At 34.0% G+C, this 14478-nt stretch overlaps 1 protein-coding gene across 4 annotated transcripts in view; it reads right to left on the bottom strand.

The window, feature by feature from the left end:
• The window catches only part of VTI1A (vesicle transport through interaction with t-SNAREs 1A), a 349350-nt gene that overhangs the window by 253781 nt on the left and 81091 nt on the right, over positions 1-14478 (bottom strand). For 2 of the 4 annotated variants that reach the window (XM_030568804.1, XM_030568806.1), the window contains exons 4-5: positions 8064-8141; positions 1790-1810 (exon numbers count right to left, since the gene is read on the bottom strand). In XM_030568804.1, the coding sequence (XP_030424664.1) occupies positions 1790-1810; positions 8064-8141 (99 nt within the window). The remainder of the gene's footprint in view (positions 1-1789; positions 1811-8063; positions 8142-14478) is intronic. The other 2 variants (XM_030568805.1, XM_030568807.1) reach the window with 1 other exon arrangement.

Raw genomic sequence — 14478 nt, 5'->3', positions numbered from 1 at the left:
ACAAAAAAGGGTAACTGATAAAACTTACAAAATAATCAAAGATGAGGAAATTACGTATGTCATCATACCATACTATTCATTAGGTTGATACACAAAAAGATTTAAAGTCTCAAAGATCTGATAAAAGAAAGGCACGGCCTTTTGCAACAAATGCTGAATTATCTAATTTGTTGGCATATGGTTGTTTTAATGTCCACCACTATCATTATACAAAATTTACTATAGAAGTGGCAGCTGTGCTCATACACTCTGCATTCAATTTTGAAAGTATCTTGCAAATGGTCAGTAACCATGTTTATTTAAAAACGGCCATAATTTGTTAGCAAAATGCTCCTATTGCAGCCTTCTACAAATGTACACATATATACACATCTATATGCTTCCATGAAAGAGTTTGGCAAGTGTGAGTCTAAAGAACTATCCTTTGCTATTACAAGTCATATCTGGTCTTAACATGTCAGAAATCACATTATTAGAATCCTTGCAACAACATTCTTATCTGTTTAAATACGGGGACTATAAAGAGAATATTAAGGAGAGGAATTAGGTAATGGAACTAGGGAAGGCTTTCACTTGGTCTCTCACATTTACTTTGTTTTTAAGCTTTCTTTTTCTCCTCATTATCAATCTTTTCATACCAGATCCATTTTGGGCTGGCAAGGAGAGACAAGCTGCGTATCTGGGACACTGGTGGAAGATTCTTTAAAAGAATTAAAGCCTTGTTACATCAAGAACTCCCCTTTGTTGCTACTGATTTGGTTAGTTCCCAGTTCTCTCCCATCATTACTCCTAGAACTTACAACAAATACTTTTCCCAGAGTGTAATATCAGTTATTGATGTGTCAGTTCATCATCATCATCATGTTGTTCAGTCAGAAGGTAATAAAGACAAGACTAACATACCATATGAAAATGTTCATACTGTGCTTAGTAGGAGCTCTCTCTAGGAGTCTACTCAGAAATTTGGCCTGCTATCAACTATGACTCTACTAAACCCTTATTGGTAGTAATTAGAAAAAAATAATAAAAGCAGTTCAAGTACCTGCTTTTGCGCATGCACACACACTCACCCCACCAACACCACACACTACAGTGGACAGCACCTTTAGAAAATACACTACAAATTTTCTGTAATTGACCATTAGAACTTAGATTTCTGGCTCTAAATATTTATGAGCCATTTCCTAAGTGAAAGGACAGGTGCTTCAGAATAGTGATCTTTAGTGTTACACCTACATATCTACCACATACACACAAATAAATAATAAATATTGATATGTGCGTTCTACTTGTACTACACTTTCATTATGTATGCAATGCATTCATATAATAGGTATTTCAATTGCTCTACACTAAATCCAATGCACAGTGAAGTATTACATATGTTCGATAGCATTACAGTAGAGGTTTTCACCAAAGCAATGCTTACATTTACAATACTAATGTACAAATGTATTTACCTCAAAGATTTTGCGATGCTACTACACCTGATCTGATCATGATATTCTAACAGATCAAATAGTTTTCTCCTTCTTTTTCCAGTGCCTTTAAAAATTCTCTCTGCCATCAAAGAATGTTAATTTCTAAGGTTTGATCTAGGGAGTCCCATGTAAGTGTATAGTTATTAGAAGAAAAAAAAGACATAACAGTGAATATTTTTAAACAATGTAATCAATATTTTTGCTTTGTGTAGATTTCCCTGCAACAGTAAACAAAAAGATCTACTTTCAGATTTGGAAATTCAGCTTTAAAGGGAAAGCTAGACAACAAAAAGCAAGAAAGTACTCACCTCTTCGCGTAATTTTATCAACTGCAACATGAACGCACAAAAAAGATAAAAAGGAAAGAAATGGCAGGAAAGAAAGATCAGTTGTGTGACAGGATACAGAATTAACATTGACAATTTATCTGTTTACATGTTTAGCATTTAAAAATCACAGACAAACACATTAAAAGAACCTAAACATAGACTACATGCAGAGTTTTTTGAACGAATAAAGATCACTTTCTCACACTGTCACATTAAACAAAGAGAATAGTGTGAAATTCTCTTTTAAACCACATCTAAGACACCATCATGAAATAAAGGGGAATGACTTCATAGAAGTCTATATTATAAAGAAAAAAAAAGTTTACTGTTCTTCTCTTCTAAGATTGTACAGCTGAAGTGGTTTTGTATATACAAGTTTTCAGGATGTTTTCTGTATTTTTTTAGTTGTGACAACTGGTTTCTTATTTTACTAACAGATCTGACTTAATAGACTATAGTATCTCTATAGCTTGTCACTGGCACACCAATTGTTATACGGTAATTCTTATTCATAATGTAAGTGCATTGTTATTATTGAACCTATTATAGCAACTTTTTTTCCAGTTAAAAACAACCCAGCTTATGTGGTTTAGTGTAACAGAATACCTAATTAGTTCACAATACATTTAATAATAGGTAAAAGGAATCATGGCTATCAGGAAACATGATTTCTTTCAAGAAACATCCACTCTGCATATGCATCCTAATTCAGGATCACTATATTTTACATATTTTTACATAAAGGTGTATTCGTAAATCAGTCCAGTTCACTGCAATCTACCTTTTTAACACTATTAAATACCATTGTATTGGCAGGACTATTTTAAAAAAAAAATAACTAGCTTGAATACCAACTACATTGTAACATGTATCTCTCAAAATGGAGAGCAATTCATTAGTTTGTTGTACTAGAAAAAAATAGTACAATTACTCACAATAAGTGTATGCAGAGGGATGGTCTTTATGAAAAAACAGAGCTTTCTCACCGATTCCAGTTGAATTGGACAATGACAATCTCAGTCTATGCTCATGTTTCATTTACAATTTCACAAGACTAATATTCAACTTCTACATAAGATGAGAATGTTTACAAATACTGAGAATCTCCAGCAAGAGAGAAGACCAAAAATAAAAATCCATTGGTTGCCTACTATTTCATATGGTCGGTCTAAAATTAAACCTGTGCTTCACCTCATTACTAAAAAAAACAAGAGACAAAAGGTTACTAACCATGTAAATTAGGAGGGTAACTACTGCAGTAACTTAAAATGAAAGATAAAGGAAACTTCCACGAGTTTGATATAAAGAAAACCACACTCTTTACCCACCAAACCACTTCTTAAAATCAAGTACTAGGCCTAGCATAAATCGGTCTCTCTCTATCTTTATCTTCCCCCCCTTCCTTTCCCAAAAAGGCAAACATTACGTCTCTTTAGAAAGAAATGATGTGGGAGTTGATCACATAGCTATCTTTTCTTTCTGAGGTCACCATTCTTCAGTTGACTATGATACTTAAAGGGCCAAAGTTTAAAACTACTCTCCTGCAATAGAGTCCCTTTGGGGCATGCCACCCTGCTCTAATCAGTGAAAGTTTCAAAACGCTGCACATTTGTTTTTTCAATAGGTCCCAAACAAAAAATGTTCTATCTTGTTTGTGCTGCATGGCTGAATTTAAGCTCTGCATGGGATTTGCAGCTAAGCTAGGTAATGGGAGATTTTTTTTTTAAATGTTGTCTGAGAGATATTCATTCAAATTAACAAAAGATGTATTTTTTTCCATCTAACAATGCACTTGAAGGAAACATATTGCCTTTTTAATTTTTATGTATTTGTTTTTATTAAGCTTGCTGCTCAGCTGTAAACAGCATTTAAATGTGTACTGCCACCATTTTAGCTTATGATAATCAGCATATTTTTTAAACAAAGGTTTTCTCCCCTACTCCCAATATGGAATTGATACAAGAGGTAATCTGTTCCTTTGTAGGCTAAAAAAAAAAAAAAAAAAAAATCTGGTTTATGCTGGTTTGAACCAGCGGAATCTCTTGTGGCTAAGCCTTCTGCTGTGACTAAAATCAAAACTGCGCCGCAGTGTGTGTGTGTGTGTGTGTGTGTGTGTCTGTGAGGCGTGTCACGTGACACAGAAAACTACCCAAGTTTTTTTTTTAAAGCTGATAACGCTACTGTTGTCTCTGTCCGCATACAGATAACGAATAAATGCTGAACTCTATTAAACGCCCTTTACACATTATCGTGGGTCGAACACACAATTTTCTGAACTTATGATGACAGTCTATTTATTTTGCTATAAACCCTCGGCATGTAACGAACAGATTTGTGTCTGGTAATGATCTGCTCTGCCAGGGCTATATGAAATGATACCAACCTTCTTCAGATCTTGGGGAATTAAATTGACCAACTTCACCCCCTGGTCTGTAACTGAAGTTTGACACACTTTATGCACAGCAAGTCCAAATCTAATATTATCAGAACTTCGTAGTCAGAAATTAAGTAGCCACAACATTTGTTTACCACATATCACACATATAGTGTGCGGTGTGTGTGTGTGTGTTACACAATTTAACCTTCTGGTTATCTAATAAGAATTTACTCAAACATATTAGCGAAACTAGTTTTTGGAATGGAAGGCAACAGTATTACATTTCAAACAAACAAATTTGTAATGTTATAAATACTTGCATGCTATATTTTTGGTACAAAAAGGTTTCTTATTTAACCCTATAGATGCTTTCTAAAAATATATGGAGTCATCACATAAAACAACTGTACAACTAATAAACGGAAGCTACAACTTTAAGCATTGTATCACTGCACTGAAGTGCTCAAGTCTTTCAAGGGATTTGATAAATGCTGCCAGTCAGAATGACAAATAAATCTTGAAAGTAACAGTCCTGCTTAAGACAACGGTCCTGGAAAAAATGATAAAAAAACCAACCCTACTGTGCATGTTTGGGTTGTCTCCTATTTTTATAACTCAGAACATGCTTTATCTGATTATGGTCACTGGATTTAAATTAGGAGATTAATGTATACAAAGCAAGCAATTACTTCATTAAATACAGCATGCAATCACTAGTATCTACCATACCAAACAAAGATAAAATAATTTTAAAAAGAAACTTTGATTGCTGGAATTTGAACATATTTGTACATATTTTGACAACACCAGCAGCTTTTATATACTGTACCTATTATACATTAGTCGTATCTTGGCGTAAGCATGGAGTCATGAACATATTCTCAGACATAGTACACCCTCATTTGCAATGTTTTGCAATATTAATTGTTCCTATGTAGACCTGTTGTGAGGAACAACTGGAGACTGAATTCTATGCAGGTAAACAAGTACACAACCTGTGTATCCACTAACTCAGTTGTGTATATCACTCCAACTACATCTTTGAAACGCGAATAAAATGCTAACAGTTGAATAAACAAAAGATTAACCAGGCAACTGATTCTTCATTCCCCCTAATCTTATTTTTAAGTGAACTTAATCCACTATCGTATATAAATATATTCAATTCCCTTTCCCCTCCAAGAAACAAGTTATAAAAAAGTTTAATATGACTGCCAATGTTCCATCTAAAGAATTGTACAAGCTTAGAAGTTTCTCTCCCCTCACCTGGCTAACCCTCAAGCCTACCCTGAGATATTTATCTCCTCCACTGATGGATTTTACCAATATTTCTAGTTTGCTAAAGCAGCAATTCTTAGACAACACCTGTTTTTCATTGATATGTTCATTAAGAAAAAATTAGGTTTGAGTATTGCACAGAAAGATAAACAGCACTTCATTTCATCAAATTAATTCAAACCTAACAAATAATTAATTAGTCTAAACCCTGCATTACAGTGAGGGTTGGTCCTTCCACCTGCACTTACTCTGACAAGCAAACTTTCACACATTAGAAGGACACCCCTAATATTTCATATAGTTTTCAGTTATATTGGGATGTTATGTTGGACAGGTAAAGTTTTATATTTATAAAGTGCTTTTGATATCAGTACAAAGTGCAATAGCTTTTTGGGTTATTGGATTAAATACTCATACATAGTTGACAAATTATTCATATAAAAATATCCAAAACTTATATTTATGGTTGATTAAAAAAAACCAGCACCTAATGGTATGTCAAACTTTTGACTAAAAAGTTTCTGTGTAATAACGAGCCAGCTGCATGTACCCAATATGATACTCTTATGATGAAGTATTTACTTAGCTTAGTTATATTTTCATATGAAAAATATGAGGACATTCTTTGTAAATATTAGCCTTCATGCATTTAAAAGAAATAAGCCAGTTTCACAGCAAAGTTTCATGCTTATAAAGTTTGTCAAAAAAGAAAAAAGAAAAAAAAACTTTTTCCAGTGGTACAAGTGTGTCACCTTTAAGATATTAGTTGCAAATATGGATTTATATTTCTGAAGAGAGCCAACTGTTCTCCCCCCTTCAGATTTTACCCTAGGTAACAAGTGGTCATATCAAAGACTTTAAAATTATTTGCCAACATGTTTTTGTTTTTTTTTTAATTTACATTATTATATAATTCTTTTAGGGGAGACCATTCTTTTTTATTTTCCTGAGAGTTTCTAAAAGAGATCACAACTCACAAAAAGCGCACCCATGAATCAGTTATTCAGCCTTTCCTTAAAAAGCAAAAACATTTTATCTCGCATTCACACATTAGGTATTCTGTTATAAGTAAAACTTCTTATCACAACTGCCCTTTTATGTCTGATCTCACACAAATTTCTCTTAAAATGTGAAAACAGCGGTGTAGTTAAAAGACATGAAAACCCAGATTGTATCTTAACACCTTTATATGTTTGAATTTATGTTGATGACATGCAAATTATGAAAATTCTCTCCCTAAAACAAACTATCATATTCTTTTGTATTAAAAAAAAAGAAGCTTTCAACTTATTCAAACTCTGGAAAAATCTCTTGCCATAATACATAAATATGAAGATGCATACCTTGTATATCTGCCTTTTTAAATATGTCTAAAGCTATTACGGACTCTTTTTATGGTATACATTAATATTAAATACAATATATGATTTCATCAATATATGTATTAAAGTCCATCATGTAAATTACCATTTACCCTTTCAACATTGTTCTGATAATATTGTATTTGCTCAGAACTCAACCTTTTTAATCTCAGTATTTTGGATATTGAGGGACAAATCTGAAGTCTTTACTTAGTTTAATTCAGCTATTCCTGAGGCAAAACTCATACTGAAGTCAGAACTGAATAAAACTTCAAAATTAAGTCCTTATTTCTCCCCAATTTACAATATCTAAATAACTGAATTTATTGTTAAGTAATCATTTACCAAGCTTCACTTGTAAAATCAAGGTTATCACAGCAAAAAATATACATTATTCAAGTAAACTTTATAACAACTTCTAACTTAAAAAGTACCAAATGCTAATTTTAGTGCGAGGGAAGACAAGGGGATTGGTTTAAAATAAAATTCAGTTTTCAGATAGAAAACCTGTGAGACAAGTTTGAACCCCAGATGAAGGTGGGTAAATCCCCCTGAAAATAGTGTTTCCTTCATCATTTTTTTGACCTCATAAGAATCTTGATACTGTCCTGAATAACAATTTCATGATAAAACTCAAGAAGAGCTTACAGTAATTAACCACCCTTTCATTAAAAAAAAATGTATATAACATTATAAACTCTAGTACAATGTGTGTGTGAGAATTACAGGCTTTTATTGGTGCAGCTTGCATTTTTGGTACAAGGAAAGAAAACCTGGTTAAGAAAGGAAGGCACACAAGGAAAGTGAGGGGTACTGTTCAGTTCTGAGAGCTCACTTTCATTTGTTTTGCCTGCCAGTGTTGATTTAATTATACTGCATTATTATCAAAGCAACATTATGTACTTTTTTTATTCCTTTTACATGTGTTTGAGGTGAAGACCCTGGCTTTGTCAGCAAACAGTGCGTTTCAAGTTATTCCTTAAGTACTAAATAATAAAGAAAAGAGAAGAAAAGATTTTTTTAAAGATAGCAGACAGTGATCACAAGGTAAAGGGTTAAATGTAAGATCTCCAAGAAACATTTTGAAGTTGATTAAGACCCCAGCTTTGCATTAAACAGTATCACTTCCACATGAGTTGTTGCTAATGCTGTTAAGGAGCAGCTTGAGAAGCCCAGTGTGCCAGTGACCTCCTTCACCTTCCAGCCACCCACTAGGGCTTCTTGATTAGCATCCTACCTGGTTCTCTGAGGAATTCCCATCATCCCCTAGGAGCTCATTCCGCACCTCGTCACTATAGGCAATCCGTGACCTTTTCTGAAAAACAAAAAGAAAAAAGGGTTAGGAAGTAAAGCTTCGAAGCCATCGGTCTCAAGGCTGATCATTTTAAACCTCGAGAGCCCCCTAATGGATACCTATTTGATAAAAATCTGCAAGTAAAGTTACTGAAAAGTTCCTTAACTGCAGAATTTCAATATATATTAATGGAAAAATATGAACATATTTGAGGAGATTGTAAAAAGTCACATTCATCAACAAAGCTTGCCTAGTAAAACACACGGATATACAGTATGCAATTCTAGTTTTGAAAATTAGAACATTTTAAAATTCTAAGTTATTACAGCAGAATCACTGCAGATGTGTTTATAGAGGCATAGATATATTTATCTGAAGCTATCCTATTACCTGGAATGGAAACTCTTGAAATAAAACAGTAGTAATGTAATTAAACAGGGAAGGAAAGGCTGAGCTTTTCCCACATCAAAAAGATAACTTTTTAACAATGTACATTGGCCAAAAAGGGTTTAAAATGACAGATCTAGAAAATAAATAAGTTTTTTTTGTTGTTATTGTAAAGGCTCTATGGGGAAAAAGGACCATGAGAAATCTGAGGGCTGGGTATATGTATGTGGAGGTACAACTGTACGGGGAAATGTAAGTTTAGTTCACTTCACATAAAAACAACAAAACTCAGTAAAATCAGAAAGCTAAATATGTGGCTGTTATAAGAGATCATGCCATGATTTGTACAGTCTTCAAATACCAGACTGTCTCATTAAATATTCATACCTATTGATTCTAAATTAGCATATTTTAAAGAAAGTTATGAATCGTTGAAAACAAGGGCTCAAACAACCATCCCAAGGTCACTCAGGCACCATGGTGTGTTAGAATTCCAGAGACAGAGCTCAGCCTTAAAGTTTTGTGACTGCCAGCAAATTATACAGTACCCTTTTACTTTCCTGCTTCCATTTTCTACATTTACCACTGAAAGGGTAAAATTGATTGTTTTATAGCTTTTTTTATTTAAACGTGATATGACAAGTTTTAATATACATGAAAAGAAACAAACCTAAGTGGCTAGAACTAATACTACTACAACTGGACTGGCCTTTGTGGAAGCTTCCCGCACAGTTCTGCCAAAGCACTCCAGTTCCGACCTACAGTAGAACCCATAGCGACAATTCATGAAACACAGCAATCCTAGACCTTACCCGAGTTGGCTGCCAACTGTGCCAAAAACTTGCCTCAGTTTGGGATGCAGACAATAGTTCACTAGAGATTACACTAAGCACGTGGAAATTCATTACATCTGTGACCAAATAAAAATCTGAAAATAGGTCACCACTGGGAAGAAGACTATCAGCGAACTAAGCCAGGGCACCACCCAGTTTGCTTGCAACACTTTTAAGCTCTTTATCCTCTATCATTTAGGTTTGCCCTTTCACTGTCGTCATCATTATAATGCTTACCAATTTGTGGTGCAACTGCTAGTGTTTAATTCTAGATTATATAGTAAATCTACAGCTGTACATAGGAAGGACAAAGTGTACCATGGACCCACTACAAGAACTGAACTGTGCTAAATCTTTTTTCCCCTATTTGGAGATCTCAGCCACAGCAGTTTCATACTAACCAAGCAAAAGTAGTCTACAGCATTAAAGGAAATGAGAACCTTTAAACAGGCTGTGGTATCAGAGCTGCCTGTTTAAATTATTCATTTCATCACTATGGGGGACTAAAACACTCCACAGTATGCAAGAATATCATATGGAGATGGGTTTTGTTTTTCTCTTTTTTCACCAAAAAGCCAACAAATTGGCATAGATTGCTCAATTATATTATTTTCCTATTTTTACTTGATACACATCAAACAAGGAAGGAAATTACAAATATATGTCAATAAATATCTAGAGAGACAACGTGGGTGAGGTAATATATTTTATTAGATCAACTTCTGTAAAAGATATTACCTCACCCACCTTGTCTCTCTAATATCCTGAGACTAACACAGCTACAACACCACAATAAATATCTAATCTTTTTTGGTTAAGATCCAATCTCTACATATGAGGTCCAGCAATCTAAGTGTGCAGTCTTATACAATTCACCTAACAGCGCAGCACCATGGACATTGGTAACGTTAACCATATTTGTCACTATTACCTTGCAATGGTAAACATCACACTCCATTAGTTTGTCGTCAGGTGTACCACTTGGCTAACTATAGACAGTTTGAGGAGTTCTTGGTTTCACGTAATTCATTTGAATGATTAAAGTGGTGATTGTTCCAATTTGCAAGGGACTATGTGAGAAAAAGTGTATTTTATGACAAAGAACAACATTTTTGCAACCATTCTATTTTTTTCAAAAAGACACTATACATGTCCTTTTTGTCAATGTAAGTGCAGCTAATAATGTTTGTACCACTGTTCTTCTATTACAATGATCTGTCCTGATTAGAAAATCAGCAGTTGTACTAGGTGCAACTCTTTGCCTTAAATCAATAAATAATTTGATATTACTTTTTATCACAGTTTCACCACCAACTGGATCAATAATATAAAAGGACCTTGGAACTAAAGTGCTCATTTGTTCTATCAGGATTTGTACAAAACATCAATACTTCATTTTCTTTAACAAAAAATAAAAATAATAATTGTAGTAATTTTGCTAACACTTATATTCGGCTAATCAAAATTATCAAGAAAATAGATTAATACAAATCTGATAATTTATAAATATTTTAAGAATTTTTTTCTTCATAGCCATGAACTGTATATAAATATGTACTTGAGCCAAATGCAAGCATGATAGTTTGAGCTGGAAATGTCACACATTCTGCTACAGTTTGAAGGAACCCAATTCATAATGCATTTTATAAATAGTTAATGACTTCTATACATAAGCTAACCAGGCAAATCAAAAAATTGTCAACATTTTTAGTCTTAGTTGTCAGTTACCACTGTCTACTGGTATTTTATATGTATGTTTCTAGAAAAGACAGAAGCTTTACAGAGTTTGTAATCCAATGCATTTTCTGGGCAGCTCAATATGAGTTTAAGAGCTTCTATGAACAGTTTTTCTCTGAAAAGATTTGTCAAATACAGCAGAAGTTTTTCTTGCATTTTGCATGTATGTGCTAAGTTCTATGCACAAGTGTTTAACATTACTGAGTGTATCGGTATACGTGTACACACAGAAATCTTAAGTAGTATAGTATACATGCACACACAGTTACACAAAGGGGCTAAGGTACTATCCAGAAGAACTTCTAGACACAGAAAGTTTCAGTAGCTGCTTTAAATGGACTATAGTACTCAGACCTTCTGCCAAGGAATAATTTCTGATTCCAGGCAGATGTCACTTGGTTTATGAACAAGATTTTTGCATACTGATTGGGTGATTTTCTTAAAGCCCTGTTCACACAGATACACTTGCTCATTTCTGTCTGGCAATTTGGCTTTAAACAATCCGTCTACTTGACCCAAGTCTTAACACTTCCCTACTGAATTGAATGTGTTCGTGGGCAGGCACAATTAAATTAGAAATAAAACGAATTAACTCAGTTTAAACTAATTAAGAACGTGATCCAGAGTACCACCCCCTATATGATTTTACATGTGAAGTAAGGTACATGCAACCAGAATGTAAGAATTCTGTTATATTACTAATCTGAGCATAACAATGAAGTTAGTCTATTACTAAAGCATACTAGAAACTAATTTCCATAGCCTACACATGGCAAACCAATTGCTTAAATTGTCTCACCTGGGAACGTAATACAATGTTATCATCAGACCAGCCACACTGTAAATAGATTTATAATGCTTTCCATATGCTAGGCTATGTTGCATATGAATTAAGTAATGATCTGGAATTACAATACAATCAGCTAGTTCCCACACCTGGCAGACAGGATATTTTGCTAAATTACTACCTATATAGCTGCATCACAAAATAAAGAAGGAAACAGCAATGGAAAAAGAAACAATCTACATGGCATATGACTGATTTTACATAGTAATCCAATAAGATGTAGACAGAAGTGCCCGAAATAATCTGTTTCCAACATCCGTACAACAGAATGCATGCTTATTCATTTCTAGTCAATTCCGGCCTAATTTTCCACATTCTATATTTTAATTACTCATCCACATTCAGCAGTGTTTGCATTGGTAAGGGCAAGCACTAGCCAGTGCTCCTCATTTCTATGTACTTTCAGCAGTGAGCCAAATAACTGATGCAAAAGCATTGCATGTTTTTGTAACTAAACTAAGGAACAGCATTTCTCCCAATTACTAATCAAACTAGTCTACAGACACCCAAAGCTAGATATATTGCAGATAAATGGCTCATTCTAGCCCAGTTATTCCTTTTGTCCCAAACAATTTTCCACCTAGATGTATTTCAGAGTGTTTATATAGGTTTTTTTTAATAAACCATGTGATAAATCTATAAACACTAAAAAGTTTTGCCATACTTTTTTTCTGTTTCAATATTAGATGCGGTTTTGTAGAGTATTTCGGATGGTGAAAGAAACACTGCCCACTTGAAAATCACATTTCTGTCTGAAAACTGCACCTACTGTAAATACAGGTAACATCTAAGATTACTATAATTTAATGCAGTCGGGAGAAATTCTATTTTTAAAAACATATTTATGTACTTTTTGCATAAACAGTTTCACGTTGCCACTGTAAAGTTGGAGAGCTAAGACTTGATCCAGTATGTACCATTTTTGAGCAGACTGCTATCCTCACACATAATATGTTGCAGGATTGGAACCTTAGTTCCTTCCTTTAAGCATACTCTGTGAAGCAGAAAATCTCATCAAGCATATTTTCTGATTTTTTAAAGAGAAAAATTGGCCTCACTATTTAAAGGGTGCTCTCACAGAAACAGAGCTTTTATAATTAATCAGCTTTTAAAACATTAAGTGGACAGATTCTTTTTATGGAGAGTTAAATCATACTGACAACTTTTTAAAGAAAATGCATTCAACTTTAGTGTCATCAATAGATCTTATCCTAACTGCTTCAAAAACATTTTTCAGCAGATGATATCAAAAACAGGTCACATAAAGACAACAAATTGAACTTCTATATTTCTGTACCAATGAGGTTGTTTTATCATAGTTAAACTATTTCAGACCTCAATTCAAAAGGGGTTTAACCAATTCTAGAAAGCTAACTTCTGATCAGTTCTGTCTACAAGGTAAGAAACTGATTCCAAATTGCTGATCTGGAATGTAATATAATACTGACTTGCAATCATTTTCAAAGAAAAAAAGTTAAAACTTAAAGAATATATGCTTTATAGCCACAGAAAATAAACCGCTCTGATCACTCCCCCTCCCCAAATAAAAACTAATGTGAATGAAAACATCAATCCAACAGAATTGTTTAGATGACAAAGGTCAATGCCTGAAACACTTCAAATCTCCCTCTTCCCCTAAAATTGTTACTGGCAAACCACGGAAGACAAGATTATAACCTATAACTTGAACCCTGCCAGTTCACAAATTCAAATGTCTTCTAACAAGAGCACAGCTAAATCAAATCATCAGTAGAAAATGTTAATGTGAAGTTAATGCAGAGAGAGCATCACACATTCTAAACAGAAGTCACAGGTCTATAAATCTTCTTTTCAACAATCGTCTTAATATACTCTTTCAGCTTCATTATGGGGTGGGAGCAGGCATGAAGGTCAAGATAGCCCCCATAAGGATACACACTCTGTATTATGCTGGTGAAAAATGAAGCTTCTGCCAACAAAACAACTTTCTATCTCAAACCTTATGACCAACGGACTATGCATGTCACCAAGACGGCCAATGTTAAAACAACCTACTAGTTTGTACACATAGTTAGGGAAGAATGCAGGTCACCTGTGAGAGAACTGTAACTCATTGTTTCTGTGTGCATTTTAGGAGTAACAGAAGCAGATTTCTAATGTGAAGAGATATTTGTAGTCACAGAAAAGTCCAACATTTAGCTGAACTCTGCTTTCTAATGTTAATAACTTACTAAAGGCTTTCCAAAAAGCAAAGGTCACAGACCAAAGGCATCCTTTACAGATGGTGCTCAAAAGTTCATCATCACTACTTCTAATTCAAATGGACACTGCATACAAAAAGATTATGTAATACAATATTAAGGATATAAATGTAAATATGAAAATGCTAAGGAAGGCACTGCATTACTATTGATTATATATGTATCCCCAAATACCATGCCAAATAGTTCCTCTCTACTTGGTGTTTTTACCTTTTGGATGTTTTTGAAGCTACCACACTCCCTCTCCCAATTTTAGGCATTGCTTAGTCAAGTTAAGTACCGTATATACTCAATCGTAAACCAGTTAGTTGATA

Source organism: Gopherus evgoodei, chromosome 7 (assembly GCF_007399415.2).
Source record: "Gopherus evgoodei ecotype Sinaloan lineage chromosome 7, rGopEvg1_v1.p, whole genome shotgun sequence".
NCBI lineage: Eukaryota > Metazoa > Chordata > Testudines > Testudinidae > Gopherus > Gopherus evgoodei.
The sequence above is the reverse complement of the archived record's forward strand: the minus strand, read 5'-3'. Positions and strand labels throughout refer to the sequence as shown.